Source organism: Coenobita brevimanus, chromosome 112 (genome assembly GCF_032717465.1).
Source record: "Coenobita brevimanus isolate Jiangsu-jjx chromosome 112, ASM3271746v2, whole genome shotgun sequence".
Classification (NCBI taxonomy): domain Eukaryota; kingdom Metazoa; phylum Arthropoda; class Malacostraca; order Decapoda; family Coenobitidae; genus Coenobita; species Coenobita brevimanus.
The window spans coordinates 20,968,803-20,991,260 of record NC_137065.1 but is presented as its reverse complement, the minus strand read 5'-3'; the positions used below and the strand labels follow the sequence as shown (position 1 = coordinate 20,991,260).

The window sequence follows — 22,458 nt, the reverse complement described above, 5'->3', positions numbered from 1 at the left end:
AAATACGCGATTTAGGTATGAGTACTTCCTTACCTGACGGTTTTCTAACAGGCTGGCACCAAAGAAAACGAGTTCTATGGGAGGGTAACTATTTTATCCACTCATAAACAGTATTTATTTATTTACTTGGTACGAATTTATATGTAGTACAAGAGTATATTGGTTTTCAAACAGTAATATAGGCATTATAAGCATTGTTTCACTCACTAACTCATCACCATTCATGACCTTTTTTTTCCCACATTACCTGATCATCATTTCTGACTGTTCCTTCCTCTAATGCTATGTAAACTTTGTCCTCCACATTGTCATCGATTGGGGAATCACTCTGGCCCTGAATGTCTTTATTGGCCAGGTCACTGGTAACAGGTGAATTGCCGAGACAATGGCGTGCAGGGGGGGGGGGAGAAAGATTATGCGGTGTAAGGCATTGTTCCTGCTTGGCATCTTGTAGAGGACTAGAGGAAGGTGTCCCGTGTATACATGCCAAAAATCACTTGCGAAATCACTCGGGAAAATTGAAAATTGTGCAAATTAGGGACCTTGCAATGTTGCCGCGTTAATTCACGTCGCCGGGACGGCGCGGGTTAAACTGACGCATGAGTGGAACAAAAGCCCGACATCCATTCATGACTGATTCATGAGATGTATTGACCGTTTGAGTGGTTTAGAGGTAAGAGTAGGTTTGTGTCAACTTCTCCCAGACCTTCGTGTTCATCCCAAAATTGTTAGCAGTTTTTTACAGATCAAGCTGCATCAGTGACGCTGGCCATACTCCGGTAAAACGTCATTCGATGCAGGCGGCCACGGAGGGGTTAAATAGTAGACTGACGAATAGTGGTGAATAGAGATGCTAGGAGGTGAATATGTATATACAAACCCACCTGGTTCAAATTCAAGAAAGAAGCAGAAGGATAGACAGACGTTATTTGTAGTGTTTAAATGTATGACTATGGTGCAGATTTTCACACTTTTTGTTCTTATTTTAAATAATAATGAGACAGTGTGGAGGTCTGTCAGATCATATGATTGTGGTATGCAAGATCAAACTGAAAGGAGTGAGGTGGATCAGGAGAGAGGAGCAGTCGGGGTTGGAAAAAACCCTTTTATTTTTTTTTTTAACCACTTCTTTTTTTGCATTTTATTGAGTTTCATTGTTTTTTTTTTATTCCTCTTATTTATATGTAAATCAGTTAAGCAGTGAAAAAGTAATTTAGAATTAAACAGAACGTTTTAAGCGTTACCTGAAGAACAGACACTTGTATAAGACATGTTGTTTTTGTTACAAGGTGGTCCGGTTGGGCAAAGCCTCTGTTAACTTGTACTGTACAGGAAATGGACGGGTGAGGTAGGCTTTACTACTCCTGACTCAGTACTTATTGTTTCAGTCTCAGTTTAACCTTGGTAATGGGAGAATGTATATGTATGTAGACCTCATTTATCAATGTGATGTAAACCTACATTTTTGTATGTAAAATTTAATTATATTAAATTAAAAAAAAAAAAAAAAAAAAAAAAGGCATTTTTTTTTTAGAGGGGGGGGGGTTAATGCCAACCCTGGGAGCAGTCAGGGAGAAAGACTGAAAGTTGAGAAGCTGAGGATCAAGGAAATGGCAGATGATTACAGGACCAAAGTAGAGGAGGAGTTAGAATCAGTGAATTAGAATGAAATGGATCTGGACAGCCTGTGAAATGCATATAGAGATTGCTTAGCCAGGAATGCTAAAGCAGAGTGTAGTGTGTAGCAAGAGTAACAACAAAGAAGAAATGTACGGCGTGGGATGAGGAGGTTAAAAGAACGGTGGAGAAAAAGAGGATGAAGTGGCTGAAGTGATTACGGGACAGGGATTCAATTGAAATAAGAACTGAATATGTTGAGAGCAAGAAGCACGTAAAGAGACTAGGGAAGAGGAAAAAGGAGGAGGTAAATGAGGATCTAGGAAGAAAAATGAATGCGAAATATAGTACTCTGAAAATAGAAAGTTATTCTGGAAGAGGTGTGGAAATGTAGAACTGAAAGCGGAAAGAAATGCAGTGGTGTGAAGGATGTAGGTGGTAGATTATTAACCCATGGAGATGAAGTAAGGACCACATGGAAACAGTATTTTGAAAGCCTGATGAATGGGAGTAGAGAGAGCAGAGCAGCTGTAAACATGATTGGTTTTGGGGGTGTGCAGAGAAGGAATGCAGTACCAAGTGACGTGACACTCACACAGGTGAAGAGTGTTGTGAAGCAGCTGAAAAGTGGGAAAGCAGCTGGGGTTGATGAGGTGTATGCAGAGATGCTTAAGTGTAGTGGAGAGAGTGGAATGAAGTGCTTGCTGGAGATATGTAAGAAGGCATGGATGAGTGAAACTGTGCCTGCAGAGTGGAAAAAGGCTGTGATTGTACCCCTGTACAAAAATAAAGGTGAGCGAAGTGAGTGCAAGAATTATCGTGGCATAAGTTTATTGAATGTGGTAGGGAAGGTATATGGAAGAATTATTACAGAGAAAGTAAGAGAGATATCAGAAGTCCTAGTGAGTGATGAACAGGGTGGCTTTAGGAGTGGCAGAGGATGTGTGGATCAAATATTTGGAGTGAGACAGATAGCAGAGAAGGCTTGTGAGAAGGACCATAAGGTGTTTATGGCATTCTTGGGTCAGGAAAAAGCATATGACAAAGTGGACAGACAAGGACTGTGGAAAGTTTTGCGCATGTACGGCATAGATGGTAAGCTGTTAGGTGCTGTCAAGAGTTTTTATGATGTTAGTGAAGCATGTGTAAGAGTTAATGGGCATCTAAGTGAATTGTTGTGTGATGGCCCCATGGTTCATTCATTCATTCAGACGCCATGTATCCCAAACGGGGTGGCCAAGGGCTTAGAGTTAATTGTTTTACAGGGATGGGCACTAATTCTCTACCAACCCCACTTGACACGTAGGGAGATGGTTGCTCAGTATATATATGGATGGGGTGACGAGAGAAGTAAAAACACAAGTAATGGAGAGAGGGATGGCGTTGGTAATGAATGGTGATGGATGGAATGTCTCAAATTTGTTGTATACTGATGATGCAGTACTGCATGCAAGTACCGGACAAGAACTTGGTAGGCTAGTGTGGAGTTTTGCTGGTGTCTGTGAGGGTTGTGCCTTGAGAGTAAATGTAGAAAAGAGTAAAGTGATGGTTGTTGAGAGAGAAGGTAACTCCCAGTGCGATGTTACAGTGAATGGAGAGAGACTGGAATTGGTGAGAGAGTGCAAATACCTGGGTACAGTGATAGAAAAATAGAGGAAAATGTGCAAAAGAAGTTGAAAGTATAGTGACACAGGGAAGAAAAGTAGCTGGTGCAATGAAGGCCTTGATAAGAAACAGAGGCTTGCGTGTTGCAGCTGCATGAGGCTTACATGAAGGAGTGTTAGTGCCAACTTTAACATGTGGATGTGAGACTTTGGTGTGGCATGAAAATGAAAAGTCAAGAGTAAGAGCAGTGGAGATGTGACTGCTGAGGAATGTATGTGGAGTACAGAGGGTGGATAGGGTATGAAATAATGTGATTCATGAAAGATGTGGTGTGAGGAAGTCGGTGGACACCAGAATCAAAGAGAGTGTACTGAGATGGTATGGTTATGTGAGATAATGGATATTGATAGAGTGGTGAAAAAGGTATATCTGAGTGAATTTGAAGGAGAGAGGGGGCAAGGTAGGTATATCTGAGTGAATTTGAAGGAGAGAGGGGGCAAGGTAGGCCAAGGAGAAAGTGGAGGGATATGGTGGATGAGTGCGTGAGGAAGAGAGGTTTGGAAGTCGGTGAGGCTAGGGAACTGACGAGATCAAGCTGGGTGGATGAATGTTGTGAGAAGAAGTACATGATCAGGGACTTAGCACCCCTTTTTAACATGGCAGCATCTGGATTGACTCAGTCAGATACGTTTATGTGAAGCCACAGAACGTGGTGAATGTTTTTGGCGTGTCCAATAGAGCCAGGATTCCGGGGACTTGAATGATGAGTGAATGGAAGCATGGCCTATTGGATTGGGCAGATTTGGGCTGTCTGGACATTGCTACTCCTCACCCTGCCCTAGGGTGGGAAAGGAGGTCCGGATGATGATGATGAAACAATTGATTGATGAATAGTACTGAATGGAAATTTTGAAAGGTGAGTGTGCCTTTGTGTGAATGTGACTGTATCAAGCTAAGGTTTTAGTGTGTGGTGGTTAAAAGTCAAAAACTTTTTTCCTTAAACTTACGTGGGTACATCTTACACAGTACAACATCTTAAATGTCACGGAATACAGTGAGTGGTACTGGGTCTTGGCTGTGTCATCAATATGGATTCCTTGAGGCTGGGGGACAGGTCCTTGAACACTCACTTGTCCTGAGGAATATTTGCATCATGTGAGCACTTCACCTTTCCTTTGCTTGGGGCAATTCCCTGAGGACCACCCTTTCTACTAGGAGTAGCACCTCGGCCAGACATTTCAGTTATTTCACCATTAAAAAAAAAAAAAAAAAAAAAAAAAAAAAAATCCACTTTGAAGTGCACACTGTGATGCCATTTGATCACTAGCACAGCTCACAAATGGTTGCAGGTGGTCTGCAAAGTTATGCAAGGGAGTGCGAGAATGATGTAGCACACTGAACCCGAGATGTGATCACTGTTATAGTATATGTGAAAGAAAGAGCAAGGGATGGAGCTGCCGAACTGTTCAAGGGAGTGGCAGGAACTATGGAGTTTGTGCAGAAACGGAACAGGTTTCTATGCTTGTAAACATTGAAGGCCATCTTGGCTCCGACGAGTAACAGTTGGCATACTTGTGTATCAGTGTGTTTGGTGGGCTTTTCACCTGCCACCTTCATCACTGTTGTGGAACTGTGTGTTGAATACATGGAGATGGTCCTGACTTATGTCACTGCATTATTGCGATTTATTGATTATTAGGAGATTAGATAATGGGGATGCGTTTTATACTGAACAACAATGAAGATGTGATACATTCCTGTTTCAATCCAGCATTCGGATCAGAGGATTCACTTATTTCATTCTCTACAGGCACAGCAGCCCTAGTGTCTGCAGACATACTCTAGACACATACGGCAAACTGTTTCATGAATAATTAGTTACAAGATATTTCTCCTCAGGCCAACAGCAAATGTGGTACCAGCAAGAAATATGTCAAGAGTGAAGAGGCGCCATACACGTCCACCATTCTGGCTTCCCAAAACCACACGCACTGTAAGTACTTATTTGTCTTTCTGAAAAGGTAACTTCATTATTGCATGATAGTAATCTTGAAACAGTTGCAATACTGTGAATCTGTGAATCTGTGTCCCATTTCACAAGGCATGCCTTTGATAGTTCTTCCACTTTTGTACTTTCTCTTGCCTTGTATTTTAATCATCATCTATACGTGGGAAATGGTTAAGATGATATTATTTTTTTCGTTTATTTATTTTAATGATGTATTTCTCAGCATAAAAATTTTTATAATACAGTCAAGTCACCTCTGGTGCGTGCTTCTGTGGCACAGTTTTCTCTGACACGGCAAGGTGCCAGACCCAAGAAAACGAACCACGCGCATAAAGTATACCTATGGGGTGGGTGCGGCAAGGTTTGAAACACACGGGCAAATTCCCCTGGCGGCCAGAGAGCGAACCTCAGCCCTCGCTCGCCGATCAAGCCCGCTCAGCGTATAGCCAGACTGCTTGTTATCTGATCACCTTTCCGTTTTTTGTGCCTATTGTTACGTATTGTGCCCTTTATTATTTATTGTTTAGTGTTTAATTTGTGTGTAATACATGCATTGACTAATTGCTTGATTGTGTGCTTGTGTAAAGTGGGGAAAAATGGGGAAAAGTGGGGTGAAGAAGGGGACTTTGGGTGAACATCCAGAACCAACTTGCAATTTTCCCATAGGTATAGGTATTTGTATGACGCAGTTTTCTATGGCATGGGCGCAGTCCATAACCAATGGGCCAGTGCACTGAGTGGTCCTGCCATCTGGTGGGAATCTGTGAACTTCTCCCAGAAACATGTTCTGCAGGTTTCAAAGATAAATTTTTTTATGCGCTTTCATGTAGTTTCCTCAAATCACAAAATTTTTCAAATGCTTTTGACAATCATGCTATCAGTATGTAAGTGGTATTAGAAAAAAAAAAAAAAATCTTAAAACAGGAATCATCGCCTCCATGGAATTAACTTCTGCTAACAATTTACTTTTTTCAGTAAACGTCCCATATAATTTGTGTAAAACTGTAACATGGTAAATATTTGGGGAAATGCTTTCATGCATAAATTTTGCCATATTTTACAATTCGCCGCCGGAGCAATGTACGACATGTTTTTTTGGTTGCTTTCCACTCAACACCTCTTCTACATGGCGTCTCCCGCAGCCTACGACGTTTGGCGTCCATCCTTGATGGAAACCTGGCCCTTCCTTTCACTTGTTTCATGAATGAGTGCTTATCTGCGTTGAAAGTTGAATTTGATTTGCAGTCAGCCACGGTGCAAACAAAGTTCGTCATTTTGCTAGCTCTTCTTATTGCCAGTGTCAGGAATCAAGTCATCCCATCACCGATGCACCTCGCCAGTCTCGTGTTTGTCTATCACCATATGTGTGGCAGAGCCGAGTTCCGAATGGAAGTGTTGCATGACCAATTTATCCATATATTTCATCATTGTTTTTTAAGAAGTAGAAATCCTATTACCCTTATTCGAATTATTTACCATCTTTATAAATGCATGAATTTCCACATAAACCCTCTTTAATACTTCTGTAGAAATCACCTGATAGACAGGAGTAGATCATACATTTGAATACTATTTTTTTCCCAACCCATCTTTATAACGTTATGAATATTGTAGAACCCATAGTTCTGTTTCTGTAAACCTGATGTTCAACGTAACAACATCCAGTTTTAGCTGGCTTTGGGTAGAATAACATCACATATTGATAGCTGTAACCCTCACGCCCGCAACAGCTGCATCTGGGAGAAGCTCACAGACTCCCACCTGATATCAGAGCCACTCAGTGCACTGGCCCATTACAGTATCCGTGCCTTAGGCAACTTGACTGCATTATGTTCTCACATTTTGGTTGCCTGTTTAGTTACAGTAGTTGTTTTACTGGGTGGGGCACTAACCCTCTACCAACCCACTTATTGGCACCTTGGGAACACATATGGGTTAGTTACCACCCAGCATATTAAATGATTTCCTGGCATATAAGAAGTATATAACTTGGCTTGTCACTCATTGTAGAGTCACCTTGAAATATTAGTACATTGACACCAAACCGTACGTGCTCCTTACGTGTCAAGTGGGTTGGTGGAGGGTTAGTGCCCCTCCTTGTAAAACAAATAACTCAGAGTCAAATGGCCACCCCATACGGGATTATGGCATCTGGCAATAGATAGATAGATAGATAGACTGTGATAGTGTCCTTTAGGATTGGAAGTCAGGTATAATTATTCCACTGTACAAAGGAAAAGGTGAAAAAGAAGTGTGTTAATCAGAGGGATATTTGTTTTTTTAGTGTAATAGGAAAAGTATAAGGTAGGATATTTTTTGACTGAGTTAGGGAAATAACAGAGGAATTACTTGGAGAAGAATAGGGAGGTTTTAGGAAGGGAAGAGGTTGTGTAGATCAGATAATCATCCTTAGGTCTTTAGTACTCTAACCAGCACTTTTTTGTCTTTTTTTTTTAAACATGTTTAGCTCATAATTTCTGCAATTCACAGTTTTGATACAGTATCACTGATGATGTGAGCGGATTGGAATTTAAGTCAGGTTAGATATTTGTAAAATTAGGCAAGTAGTCCACAGGGATTTCAGTAGTCTAAATATAATCATAATACCTCTATTGTTCTGGATCATAAAATTAGAGTCAGGGTATTAAATAATAATTACATCACGGTACAGGTGGTGGCAACCATCATCCACTCACTTGATGTAGTGTTTGCCCATTTCTTTTTTTAGCATTATCACTCTTTTTTCAGTGTCTACCCCATCTCTTCCCATTTTTCACATCTTTCCTGTCACTTTTTATTACTTCTCTTTCCTCTTCAGGTGGTTTTACATTGAATGACAAGCCAAATGGTTTCCTGTAAGCCAGAAAATCATTTACATTGCTGGGTGGTAACCATATAACCAACCCATACGTGTTCCCTACATGTCAGCAAGTGGGTTGGTGGAGGGTTAGTGCCCCTCCCAGTAAAACAACTTATTCAAGAAAAACAATCACCTCTTATGGGATTATGATGTCTGGCAGTAGATAGATATGTCTTTAGTGGAGAAGTTTTTAGGGAACGGAAAGAAGTTGTATGCAGCCCTCATGGATTTCGAGAAAACATTCGACAGAGTGGATAGAGAAGGAATGTGGAAAATATTAAGAATAAATGAAGTAAATGGGAAGCTGTTGAATGCTGTGAAGAGTATGTATGAGGGTGCTAAGGCTGCAGAGCATGTGGATGGTGAATTCAGTGAATTTTTCTATCTGAATGTTGGATTGAAACAGGGATGAGCCATGTCTCGATGGTTGCTCAATCAGTGTATGGATGGGGTTATAAAAGAGAAACAAGGGAGGGCAGTGGATGTTGGAGTGACCCTGATGAGCTTCCTGTACTGTTGTTTGCAGATGATACTGTGTTGTTAAGTATAAGGGGAATTGCAGTGCTTGGTGAATGAGTTTGGGAGAGTGTGTAAGAAACGGAATCTAAAGGTGAATGAAGGGAAGAGTAAACTTATGGTCATCGAGGGAAGTGAAGTCACTGAATGCACAGTGAAGTTGGATGATAAGGATGTGGAAAATATGAGTACATTTAAGTACTTGGGTAATGTGATGATTAAGGATGGAAGTTTGGGGATGAATTGCTTGAAAGGGTACAAAAAAGAATATAGGTTCTTTGAAGCAGTAATAAGAAAGAGGAAAGTAAGCATGGCAGTAAAAAAGTTGATGCTTGATTGTACTGCATTGTGATACAAACTCTAATGTATGGAAGTGAAGCTTGGAACTTGTTGGAAGGATGCAAGTCAAGAGTGAGAGCAATGGAAATGAGAAATTTGAGAGAAGCATGTGGAGTCACGTGGGGAGACAGACTGACAAGTGACGAAATGAAGGAGCGTTGTGGTGTGAATGTGGATGTGATAGGAAGCGTTAGGAGAAACACAGTGATGTGGTTTGGCCATGTGAAGATGGAGAGCGAAAGACTAATGAGGAGAATTTATGTGGGTGGAGGGGGGGAGAGGGAGGGGGAGACCAAAGATGAGATGGAGAGATGGAGTGAAGTATATGAGAGAGGGGGGAGGGCAACAAAATGGCTGGGGATAGGACAACATGGAGGCAATTTATTTGTGGCCACCTGGTATGGGATTAAGGCATCTGACAGTAAATAGATAGATAAATAATGAAGGATTTGGTAGGTGGTGGTGCCCATCATACACTCATTATTTTAGTGCTACTATAGGGTGACTCTACATGGAGCGGCAAGCTAACTGATTCCTGTAAACAGGGAAATTATTTAATATGCTGAGTGGTATTCTTATAACCAACCGATGCCTGTTCCCACCTGTCGGTAAGTGAGTTGGTGGAGGATTAGTGCCTCTCACCAGAAAAGAACTAAGGTGAATGGAAAGCTGATGACAGGGAAAGCTGGAGCTTCCATTTTGCTGACCTTTTTCAGTGTTTCAGTAACACAGAGAGTAGGCCAGCATACTCTCCAATTCAGGTTCTTCTAACTGTCAACACCAAACTACATGCACATTACATACTACACTTCCTATTCAAAATTCATCTAAAAAAGCATCTTATAATGAAGCCTTGGAGTCCTTGGGGGGGAGGAGGGGAGGCATCAAAGCTCTACCATTTCTCCCTCTCCTGGTGACGACTCAGCGAGATGCCTGGAACCACTGCCTGACTCACTTCTACATTTCTACAACATTCGTGGCCTTTCCTCTAGCTTTCTCTCTTTTGAGCACCTCTCACCTCTAAACCTCACCATCTCTTCTTAACTGAGGCTGAGCTGTGTGAGACAACTGATAACAAACCCATCTCTGTATCCTCTTACTTCCTCTATACTCATTTCAGTGCCAAAGGTGGCTGTTGTGTATATGTATGCAATCTCTCTCTCTCTCTCTCTCTCTCTCTCCCAGGCCACCTCACATCATATGTTGCTCGAACTGTGTGTCGCCAGTTCGTAGTGCCACAGGGCATTCCGGGGGCAGGCAAGGATAGTGTGAAAGTCACTAACCTCTTAAGTCACTGTCTCTTTTATATGTATTTGCTTACGTTCATAATAGGATAAATATAATACACTGGATGTGATGAGATTTCAGCCAAAGTTTCTATTGATATAGGTAACTGAATCAGAAAAAAAGACATCTTGTTTCCATTAGAATTATGGAGAGGTTCATGGTTTTGTACTGGTATATTAGTATGATCTATATATTCATTCTGCAATAATTATAAAATACTGGTTGTGATGGCAGTTCAGCCATATATTTCATTCATAAGATGACTCAAATGTATAATAACATAACTGTAAAAACAATGTATATTGGGATTGCTGTTTCGTCAGATCGATCTAGACACTGTATGACTCTTGCATGTTGTAATCTGTCACAACTGTGTCCCACATATGCTCCACCTCTCCGTGGCTCATAGCTGCATGGTGCAATTTCCAAAAGAGGCTTGTCCAACGCACCCCAGTTGATGTGGGATGGATATCTCTGTGGTCTAGAACAGTAGTTGGAGATTTAGCCTCCATTCTCATGCTGGGAATCGAATCTTCTCAAGAGCTGAAGTGTTCGGCTGAATAAATGGAAATCAACATAGGTGTCGTTTATATGTTCATGATTATGATAAGTAGTCTCTTGTTCTATACGTTTGGATTACAGATGATCCTGTATAACACATACAGAGGCATACTGGCTAATCATGTCTCCAGGCCAAAGGGGCCATCATCATCATCAACAGCAGCAGGAACAGCCTGTAATGGACTACTGCAAGCAGAAGGGCTGTCCTAACTGTAACTTACTGATTTTTTTTTTGTGACTCAGACCATAGGGTTAAGAGCCCATTCCCTGAGGTCCAGCAGTCTTGCTGTAAACCATTCACCTCCATGACACCATTTCGGCAGTAACACCCACCATCCATTTTAGGCTGTTTTGTACTGGTTTGGTAGTATTAGTTTGGGTGTTTTTGTGACATGTCAGCAGGTCATATGGTAAATCATTAAAATCTGTTTTTAATGAAATTCATACTCATATACTGTACTGCTCCCTGCCGCAGTCAAGATACAGACCTGTATCGATTGGAACAACAGACTTATTGACTTTGCCACCGCCTCCCCCATTCAGTCCAAGTAAAGAGCTGATATTCATTTCGCTCCCAGGTTCTCTTGTCTCTTCCTCTCATTTCATTTGCAGGTTTCAGCACTGACCTTCCATTTGTTCCCCTCTTTAAGAAGGAAAAAAAGCCCGTGTAGATTTAACCCTTATAATTGTGATGATTATATTGCTCACCATTTGTGTTAATTCCTATCCATCGTATACAGACAGATTAATGGTAGAATAAATTTATCTAGGTTATGTATAACAGCATGTCACCGTACCAACAATACAGTATAACCTCGATATAACGGACTTCAATATAGCGGAATTCGCTTTTATCGGACTTGAGGAGCCAAGTGGATTAAATTCTTATGCGTCAGGAAAAGTCCAATAAAACCAGAAGCAGTCCTCTCTTGGAATAAACGAATAAACAAACAAACGGAGCAGATACCATAACATCGGTCCCTCCTCTCTCTCTCCTCCTCCATACCTTCTCTTCCTCCCCATTCCCTCTCCGGTGAGAAAGAGAGAGAGAGAAGGTAAAATTTAAAATGAAAATAACCGAAAATGAGTGTAAAAGTGAGGGTGAAAGAGAGCACACAAGTGAATATGGAATGTTGAAGTCAACAGAGAGAGAGAGAGAGAGAGAGAGAGAGAGAATAAATACAGAAATGACAAGTGGCGTCCCCTTGGCATAAACAAATGAGGGAGATAGGTATAACCTTGGCCCCTCCTCTCTCTCCTTCTATATATCCTCCCCTTCTCTCTGTCTCCGGGAGAGAGAGGTGAAAGTGAATGAAAAAATGAAGGTTCGTGAAGGCATTGTGAAGGTGAAAGCGAATGTAGTGTGAAAGTGAAGGCAAAAGTAAAAGTGAAGGTGGAAGGTGAAAGTGAAGTCAAAAGTGAAAGTGAAGGTGGAAGGTGAAAATGAGGGTGAAGGTGAAAGAAAAAGTGAATCTGAAAGTGAAGGTGAAGGTGAAGTCAAAAGTGAAAATGAAGGTGAAGATGGAAGGTGAAAGTGAAGGTGAAAGTAAACATGTGAAGGTGAAAGTGAAGTTGAAAGGTGATAGTGAGGGTGAAAGTGAAGGTGAAAGTGAGGATGAAAGTGAAGGTGAAAATGAATGAAAATGAAGGTGAAAGTGAAGGTGAAAATGAATGTGAAAGTGAAAATGGTGAAAGTGAGGATGAAAATGAATGTAAAAGTGAAGATGCAGGTGAAAGTGATGGTGAAAGAAAAGTTGAAAGTGAAAGTGAAGGTGAAAGAAAAGTTGAAAGTGAAAGTGAAGGTGAAAGTGTGAGTGAAGGTGGAAGTGAATGTGATAGTAAAAGAAGGGAGGGCAAAAGTGAAGGTGAGTGAATAATTGTAAAAGTAAAAGTGAAAATGGGAGAGTAAGGCTGCAAGTGAAGGTGAAAGGGAAATTCAAAATGAGTGAAACTGAAAGTCTGAAGGTGAAGGTGAAGGTGAAATAAGCATGGAAGAGAATATGAAAGTGACTGTGAATGTCAGAGTGAACTGAATGTGAAGGTAAAAATGAATGGGAAGGTGAAGATGAAGGTGACGACGAAGACAAAAATATGTGAAGTAAAATAAAAGTGCCCAGTGCGGAGAGAGAGAGAGAGAATAAATGCACAAATGACAAGCAAGCCTCTGTGCATAACAAAAGGAGGAGGACATCGAGGGGGGAGTCCTGATGTTTCTTTTATCGGACTTTTGCTATTTTTGGACTGGCTTGGGCCCCAATTAGTCCGATATAGTGAGGTTTTACTGTATATGAGGCAGTGTGTTTTTGACTGCAAGATGTAAAAATTCTGCTGACTTTCCCACGATGTTGGTTAATATTGTATAACATTCGTACACCATAGATGGATGATAACAGGTTTCATGTGCCATTTATATCTGACAATATCTTGTATCGATATTCACCCTCTCCTTCTCTAGTACAGGTATGTTGTGAAAGTAACTTTATAGATTAGGTATATTTAATGACAATAGTTAAACCTAGAAAATATATTTCACATTATGCAGCCTAACTGCATTTGAACATCATGACCGTGTGGCAGAAACAGTAATTACGACAGTTGTCCTAACAAGGTAAATGCAGTGCTTTCTAAGCCTGCTGTAGACACCATGTGTACAAATATAACATATAACTACAAACCATTAAGTATCTAATATTTAGTCCATGCATCATTTGCAACAATCACAGCCTGCTGTGTCGTTCATTCCCTTTCTTCTTCCCATGTGTATACCATGTTGCCCCACCAGCTTTCGACGGGACTCATATCACAACCCCGACTCGTCAAGTCCAGTAGTTCCAGGTTGGGTTGTTTGTCAAACCATCTCTGGGAGATGTGGGATGTGTGCACAGGGCATTTGTCATGGGCAAACAGTATCTACCGGGGAAAAGGGTAGTCCTGCTCAAGGAGAGAAGGCAGAAATTCCTCTTCAAGGATTTCAAGATACTTTGTTGTTGTAAAGTGTCCGTCAGTGGGAGAAGGACAACCCAAGCCACGGAAACATACCATCCCCACATGTTATGCAAGACATGCCCACTACTTGCGTTTCTATAAATGTTTTTACTGTTGTATCTGTTATTGGGAAAATAGGGCAAATGTTATTTGGGGTGTTATCACACCAGTGCATGTTACGCAAGGGGGCATGTGCTTAGTTAATTTTGGTTCACCGGTCAGTCCTTCCGTTTGTGGCAATATTATGGAAATCCTGCTGAACAAAATATCACAAATTATTGATTTATGGCCGAGCAAGGTCATATCTCAAGTGCATGGTCAATTACCTTTTTTTTAACCAGATATAGACCAAATGTAGTAATAAAGTTGAGGATGAGCAGAGGATGAAGTGAATAATATTTTAGAACAGTTAGACAGAGGTAATGGCTGTGATTTGGTCTTTGTCTCAGCTGTCTACTCGATTTGGACCGAGCCTGGGAGGGGCTAAGATCAGACAAGGATGATGTGATTGTATTTTGAGGGCAACAGTAAAGGTCATTATAAGGTCATCCTAGAAATCTCTAATCAAATTCATACCAAAATTCGTCGAATGGCTGAGGGTCCATACATACTGTAACTGAATATTACAGTACTCAGTTGAAGGTAAAGGTTACAGGATAGGTTCAAAAGTTATGACTATAGACAATTTGTGTGGCATGGATGTTGCATTCTCTCCATATTGTTTGCTTTGAAACCAAATTTGCATGTACCTATATATGGAATATGTTCTGATTTAAACAACAGGCTTAGATATGTCAAATTTAATACATAAGTGGAATACACTCATTTTATATACTTGAATATAAACAGGTATGTGTGATACCGTTTGCAGTATTAAACCTGCTGTTATTCTCCTCCAGCGGTGTGTCTTCCTGCATGTTGTTGAGGAGAATGTTTTTTGTCGGTGAATATAACAAGGGGGATTTAGGAAGGGAAAAGGGTGTGTAGATCAGATATTTGTTCTAAGATGTTTAGTAGAGAAGTATCTAGAGAAGGGAAGGAAAGTGTATGCTGCCTTCATGGACTTGGAGAAAGCTTATGACAGAATAGATAGGCAAGGTATGTGGAAGGCATTAAGAATATATGGAGTGGAGGGGAAATTGTTGAGTGCTGTGAAGAGTATGTACGAGGGAGCTAGGGCTACGGTGCAAATGGATGGTGAGCTGAGTGAGTTCTTTGATCTCAATGTGGGACTGAAACAGGGGTGTGTGATGTCTCCATGGCTGTTTAATATATATATATGGATGGGGTTGTAAAGGAGGTGCAAGGTAGGGCAGTGGATGTGGGGCTGGCCCTAATGAATGAGGGTGAGATTTGGAAGCTTCCGGTGTTGCTGTTTGCTGATGATACAGTATTGTTGAGTGAAGATGAATGGGAGTTGCAAGGTTTGGTGAATGAATTTGGGACAGTGTGTAGGAGGAGGAAGCTGAAAGTTAATGTAAACAAAAGTAAAGTTATGGTGTTTGAGAGGAATGAAGTCACAGAGTGTGCAGTGAGGTTGGATGGTGAGGATATGGAGAATGTGAGTGCATTCAAGTACAGTAATCACTCCAATATCCGACGTAATAGAGCCATATGTAGGTCCGGATATTGGTTCTGTCCGGATATTGGGCCCCAGCTTATGGACTTGTACTTATGGACCCTAACACAGAGAAACACCTATACAACTCCCTCTGGACATGCATAGCACCTATTTAAGACCCAAATCACACCAATAAGGCACATAAATGACTGAATAAATGCAAACGAAACATAAAATGAGGGTTTAGAAGTAGGTTCATACAATAATAAACATTCTGGTGACTGGCTCCTGGACTGGTACTTATGGACCCTAACCTAGCCTAACTCAGAAAAACACCTTCCTACTGCACATGCATAGCTCCTAACACCCTATTCACACCAATAAAGGACATTAAAGAGTGAAATGAGGTAAGTATAGTATGGAAAAAAAGGACAGTATGAAACATTCTTATGTCCGGATAGTGGGGATGTTTGGATATTGGGCGTCCGGATATTAGAGTGATTACTGTACTTGGGTAGTGTGATGAGTAAGGATGGAACTTTGGGGGATGAAGTACGTGAAAGGGTACAGCAGGGAAGGAAGGTTGTTGGTACACTGAAAGCAGTGATGAGAAATAGGGAGGTGAGTATGGAAGTTAAGAAGTCACTGCATGATGGCATTGTGATCCCTACCCTGACGTATGGAAGCAAGGCATGGACCTTGCAAGAGGGGAACAAGTCAAGAGTGAGAGCAGTGGAAATGAGTTACTTGAGAGGAGCATGTGGAGTGATGTGGAGGGACAGGTTGACGAATGAAGAAGTGAAGGAACGTTGTGGGGTAGATGTGGATGTGGTTGAGAAGATTAGGAGAAATACACTGAGGTGGTTTGGACATGTGGAGAGAATGGAGAATGAAAGACTGACTAAGAGGGTGTATGTAGGTGAGGTGGAGGGAAGGAGAGGGAGGGGTAGACGGAGGATGAGGTGGAGGGATGGAGTTGAGAGGTATATGAGGGAGGGGGGGGTGAGTTGGGGGGAGGGTAGTCAAATAGTGGGTGACAGAGTGACTTGGAGGTGTTTTGTCTGCAGCCACCCTTTGCGGGATTAGGGCGTCGGGCTATAGATAGATAGAATATAACACAAGCCTAGTAAATAAGATATTTCTGCACATGGTTCTCTGTGAATCTACACATGCCCTCACAGTGCCTAGGTGTTAGCTGCTGTTTTTTGGCAGGTGTCCTTTGGTGAATTCAATCGACAACTTGCACAGTCTCAACAGTCACATGTAGCTGTAGTTGTTCTCATACTGCCGCCACGTTGGTAAAAGGATTATTTCTGAAGCTTCTCGTATCTGTCGATCATCTTTGGCCATGGTCTTCCTTGGTGGTCATTCCCTCGGTTTGTTGTTCAGATTTCTACTTCATACCCAAAGTGTCAGCCATAATGAAACTGTTGTCTTTGATATTCCTAGGGTGTTGCCAATCTCCCTTATAGACTTTCCATTTTCTCGCTTGCCAGCAGTTCAGCTTAGATGGATGAGAGTATCATCAAGCCGGTTCATGATTTGTATTTCTGCTCTGTGCCATGCTTGTGATAAATACTGGCAACATCCTAAAACTGTAGTACAGTATAAACAACTTCGAACGATCATTAATCATTAAAGAATATGCATCAATGAGACAGCGACTTAGAAGTTAGTGGCTTCTCCGTTATCCCTGCTTCCCCTTGGAGTGCCCTGTGGCACTGCGGACGGGTGACTCACAGCCATGGTAAGATCTGGGTGAATTGGCCTGGGTGACAGGAAGAGAGGGAGAGACAGAGAGAGAGAGAGACTGTCAATAGAAATGGCTTAATGACAGCAGTGGGGTTAATAAGGCAGATAACCACTATAAATTTAAGATGTAAAGAGGGTAGATTCTGCAACTTTACTCCCTGAGCCAGGTGGTAGGGGGTAGAGGAACTGGCTGTTTAGAGGGGGAAGGGGAAAGTGAGAAAGGTAGGGGGTTCAAGGGAAGGAGTAGGGGGAGGGGAAGATGGGAGTGAGTTTCCAGCAGTGAAAGAGGTCACAGAATGGGAAGAGAGGATTATGTTTTATGAAGGAAGTAGCAGCCAGTAACCACATCTTCGTATGATTTATTAATTTTACAAACAGAAAATGCAAGTATACAGATTATGGACACAATTTGATTTTGTATCAAATAAATCATTGGAGAAGAGTGTGCTCCACCATCTGGCATGGCAAGACAGGAACGATTTTAAGGTCTTTGAGCACAAGCAGCTCAGTCTATGATACAGAAATCTCTTATATCATTTGGTTATCATTGCAGTTGAGTTTTATCTAGCAACAAAATGAGCCATGACAACAATGAAAAGCACTCATATGTATGGTGACTTTTACTAAAGTCCTCTAATACAGTATATGATTTGTAGCTACATGTCAGTTTTAAAGCTGATGACAGGGAGAGCTGGAGCTCCTGTTTCATCAGCCGTCGGGACTAGTTTCTGATCATCCCACTTTGCTGAACTTTTTCAGTGTTTCAGTAACACAGAGAGTAGGCCAGTATGCTCTCCAGTCCAAGTTTCTTTAACTGTCAACACTAAACTACATGCACAGTACACACTACACTTCCTTTTCAAAATTAGAAAAGAAAAATGGCAACAAATAACCTAAGTCTCAGAGTCCCGGGGGGGACCATAAATGCCTCCACCATCCATCCCTCTCCCAGTGATGACTCAATGAGCTGCCTGGAACCACTGTCTGACTCATTTCTTCTTTATTTCTGCAACATTCATGGCATTTCCTCTAACTTTTGTTCTGTTGAGCACCACCTCTCCTCTTCTAAATCTCACCTTCTCTTCCTTACTGAGATTCAGCTGTTTGAGGCAACGATAGCAAACCCTTTTCTGTATCCTCCTACTTTTTCAGTACAGTAATCCCTGTAAGACCCGGACGCCCAAGTCCCAGACATTTTGGGCACAGATCTTCAATACCAAAAATGGCTAAAAAAAACATAAAAATGGAAAAAAAAAAAAAAGACGTTTTCATCCCTGATATAAATTTGCCGCACGGTGACGAACCTCTGTGTTTTGGCTCATAGTTCCTCCGACGTCCGCTAGAGCATCCCTGCATCCTACCGATTTCCGGCCTACCTACCGTCGTGACTGCACATTTGTCACTCTGGCTGCCCATATGCTCGCGTTTGTGATGGTGCCCTACCTGCTGCACGCCCTGCTGTTCCTCTGCTGCCTCTTTTTCATGTGTGTGACGATGGCTCCACCACCCGAGGAGAGGAAATGAGTGGTTCTGACTCTGGAGAAGAAGGGGGAGATACTGGAGAAGGTGGACGCGGGATGGTCAACTTCCTGCATCCTCCGTGAATTCAACCTGGCCCACTCTGCCTTGTTCGATATCGAGAAATCCCGGAACAAACTCACCCAGTACTCGGCAGACTTCGCATTGAAGCCCAAATTCAGTGTGCAGAGGAAGATTTTATTCCCTCTTAGGTTTGCAGAAGTCAACTGCTCCGCGTTGATTTGGTATCATGAGCAACATGCTGGTGGTGTGCTGGTGTGTGGTACTGAGCTGAAGGCTGCTGCAGAGAAGTTCGCAAGGCTCCATGACTCCCCAGACTTCAAGGCATCTGAAGGGTGGCTCTTCGCTTTCAAACTATGACATGGCCTTGCCAACCGTAAGGCCCATGGCGAAGCTTTGGACGCCAACGAGGATGGAGTAGAAGAGTTTTAACAGCAGGTGAAGGGCTTGATTGACAGGGAGGGCCTCACTCTTGGTCAAGTCTACAATTCTAACAAAACTGGTTTCTTCTATCACTTGCTGCCCACGAACACCCTAGCAGAGGAGACAGAGAAGTGTGTACCTGGACGCAAATTCCCCAAGCAACGGATATCTGCTTTGTGTTGTACTAATGCTAATGGCATGCACCGGCTCAAGCCCGTTGTTGTTGTTGTTGTTGACCGTGCAAAGCAGCCTTGGTGCCTTTGTGGGTTGATGGATGTCCTTCCTGTCATTTGGTACCATTCTGTGAATGCCTGGTTCACAGTCAAGATTTTCAGTTCACCAGCACTTCGTCAGGGAGTTCATCCATTATCAGACGAACACACTGGGAATCCCACGCAACCAGGTAAAGGCTCTCCTTCTCCTGGACAGTGCACCTGCGCATCCGTCTGACAATGTGTTGGTGGCTGAAAATGGCTGCATTAGATGCTTGTTCTTGCCACCTAATACAGCTGCTCTCATCTAACAAATGGACCAAAGATTGATCATGGCAACGAAGAGGCTGTACCGTCGGAAGTTCATGGACGAGGTGATGGTTGTTCTTGAGAACGGAGACCAACACAGGGAGGGACAGGACACGCAAGGCCACTGGACTGTGGAAAACTTTCGTCTCTACAACCTCAAGTCAGCCATCTACAACTGGGCCAGTGCATGGAGGGAAGTCCCTGTCAAGACCCTGGAAAGTGGTCAGTCTTGTCTGTTTCTCGGAGCCGATGTGGTGCACGATTTTCTAGGTTTTGATGTGGATGACTTCCATGCGTGTCTTCATGCGGCAGGCGACGAGGTGGATGTGGACGAAGTGCATGAGTGGTTGGATGATGACGAGGGCGATCCTGGGTATCAGATCATGTCTGATATCGAGATCGCATCTTCTGTTGTGGGTACAATTACCCAGCTGAAAGATTCTGATGAGGACAGTAATGATGATGCAGACTCCTCTCAGTGCACCACTACTCCAGCCATCCCCAAGCTGAATGCACTCCGGGAGCACGTAAAGTTCATTCTGGACTACCCAGAACACCTGGACTGTGACAGGGAGATGGGACCCCTGGGACTTGTGGAGCAAGTGTGCGCTTTTAGACAGTGCACCATCAGTCACCAGAATTGCTGTTCCTTACGTCAGTCAACCATTGACACCTTTTTCAGGCCTGTGACCACTGCCGTGCCCAGGCCTGGCTGCACACCACTGCCTCACCAAGACCTGCCTTCTACCTCCGAGCCACAGCCCAGCACATCGGCCATGGTGGAGTCTCCACTGGACGTGAGTTTGTGGCTATCTTCAGAGTTGTCTGCAGTGGGTAGCCCATCACCAGGTCACAGCAACTCGCCCCTCCGCCACCTACAACACCTACTATCTGGCTCTGACAGTGAATAAAGAGCAATAACTTGCCACTAGACCACATGGGAATTTACAGTGTTGTGCAGCGTTAAGGACAGAATGTGCTGTGTTCAGAAATTAGAATTCAGAGTGCAAAGGATTAAGTGCAGAGTGAAACACTGGCGTGTTGAAACTGGCGTGCTGCAAGTAAGAAAAGAATGTGCAGTGTTAAGAAATTAGAATTCAGAGTGCAAAGGATTTAAGTGCAGAGTGCAACTCTGGCGTGTTTCAAGTGCAGCACAAGTAAGAACAGAATGTGCAGTGTTAAGAAATTAGAATTCAGAATGCAAATGATTAAGTTCAGTGCAACACTGGATTACCGTACGTGCTTCAAATGCATCTTCGCCACTGTCAGAACCTGAGAGGAGGCGGGTTAATCTTCGTGATGGCCATGGACGTTTCCTAAGTACCCTGTACACTGCTAAATATTCTCCATACTTCTGATTTCTCATTCTTTGGTTCCTTTTCATTTATTTCATGGTTTATGTCCCTTACTGGTGTGGATTGGGTCTTAAATAGGTGCTGTGCATGTCCGGTAGGGAGTTATTTAGGTGGCTTTCAAAGTTCAGTTGGGTTGGGGTCCATATGTACCTGTCCAGGGTCATTTTTCCCAAATCCCTGATAAAACCAAGTCCCGGACATGCCTTTGGCTCTATTACATTGGATCTTGGAGGAATTACTGTACTCATTTCAAAGCCAAAGGTGGCTGTTGTTCATATGTACGGTACACAACGACTTATCTTGCTCTTGTGTTCTTGAACTTGATTCTTCTGAATTCTCTACTTTCTGGCCTCGGCTTTCCTGTCATTCTGTGACTAAATATATCTGCGCTGTTTACTTATCCCCTAATTTTGCTGACTATGAAAGATTCTTCTACTATCTTCTATGATGGAACACATTCTTTCTATTTCTCCTTTCACTGAAATCTCCATTCTAGGAGAGCTGAATGTTCACCGCCACCTTTGGCTCTCCTCTCCTTTCACTGATCCAGCTGGTGAACAAGCCCACATGTTTTCTGTCGTTAATGACCTAGAGCAACTTGTGTAGCACCCTACCCGTATCCCTGACCACCTTGGAGAGAGCTCCAACATACTTGACCTCTTCCTTAAAACTGGTCCTTCTGCTTACACTTTTAATCTTTCCTCTCCGTTGGGCTCCTCGGATCACAACCTTATTACCTTAACCTGTCCAGTCGCTCCAGTACGGCTTTTGGACCTTCCAAAGAAACGACGATTGTGACACTTTGGAGCTGCAGATTGGGAGGCCTTCAGGCAGTATTTTGATTTTCCTTGGAATGATTATTGCTTCCATGGCCAGGAGCCATCTGAGTGTGCCTTGCGCATTATGGAGGTTATTCTCTTGGGCATGGAAGCATACATTCCCTTCTTATATCCTTTGACTACTGCAACAAAGCCTTGGTTAATCACGCTTGTTCTAATGCTGTCCACAACAAGGAGAGGGCCTTTAAAAGGTACCAGAGCAAACTCACCCCTGAATCACATCTTTTTTTATGTTTCTGCCTGGAATTGTGCTAAGTCTGTTCTTTGCTCTGCTAAAAATAATTTCATTCATGCTAAATGCTCACAACTCTCCAACTTGAATTCGTCCCACTCCTTCTGGCACCTTGCCAAAAACCTAACAACATTACCTCATCATCCTTCCCTCCCCTTTTGTATTCTGATGGCTCTGTAGCTCTCTCTTCTACTGATAAAGCAGATCTTGTCACTCAGACTTTCTCCTCCAATTTCACCTTGGACGATACCAGTGCCGTTCCTGCATCATTTCCCCCCTCTGACTTCCTCATGACTGGCATTAAACTTTCTTCAGGATATGTATTTTCTGACATCACTGGCCTCGATACTAACAAGGCATATGGGCCTGATGGAGTCCCTCCTGTTGTCCCCAGGAACTGTGCTTCTGTGCTTACACTCTGCCTAGGCAAACTCTTTCGCCTTTGTCTATCAACTGTT

General features: G+C 42.6%; 1 protein-coding gene across 1 annotated transcript in view; it reads left to right on the top strand.

The window, feature by feature from the left end:
* mRpL3 (mitochondrial ribosomal protein L3) overlaps positions 1-22,458 on the top strand; it is a 204,019-nt gene that overhangs the window by 11,052 nt on the left and 170,509 nt on the right. The window contains exon 2 of the mRNA XM_080286618.1: positions 5,122-5,215. Within this exon, the coding sequence (XP_080142744.1) occupies positions 5,122-5,215 (94 nt within the window). The remainder of the gene's footprint in view (positions 1-5,121; positions 5,216-22,458) is intronic.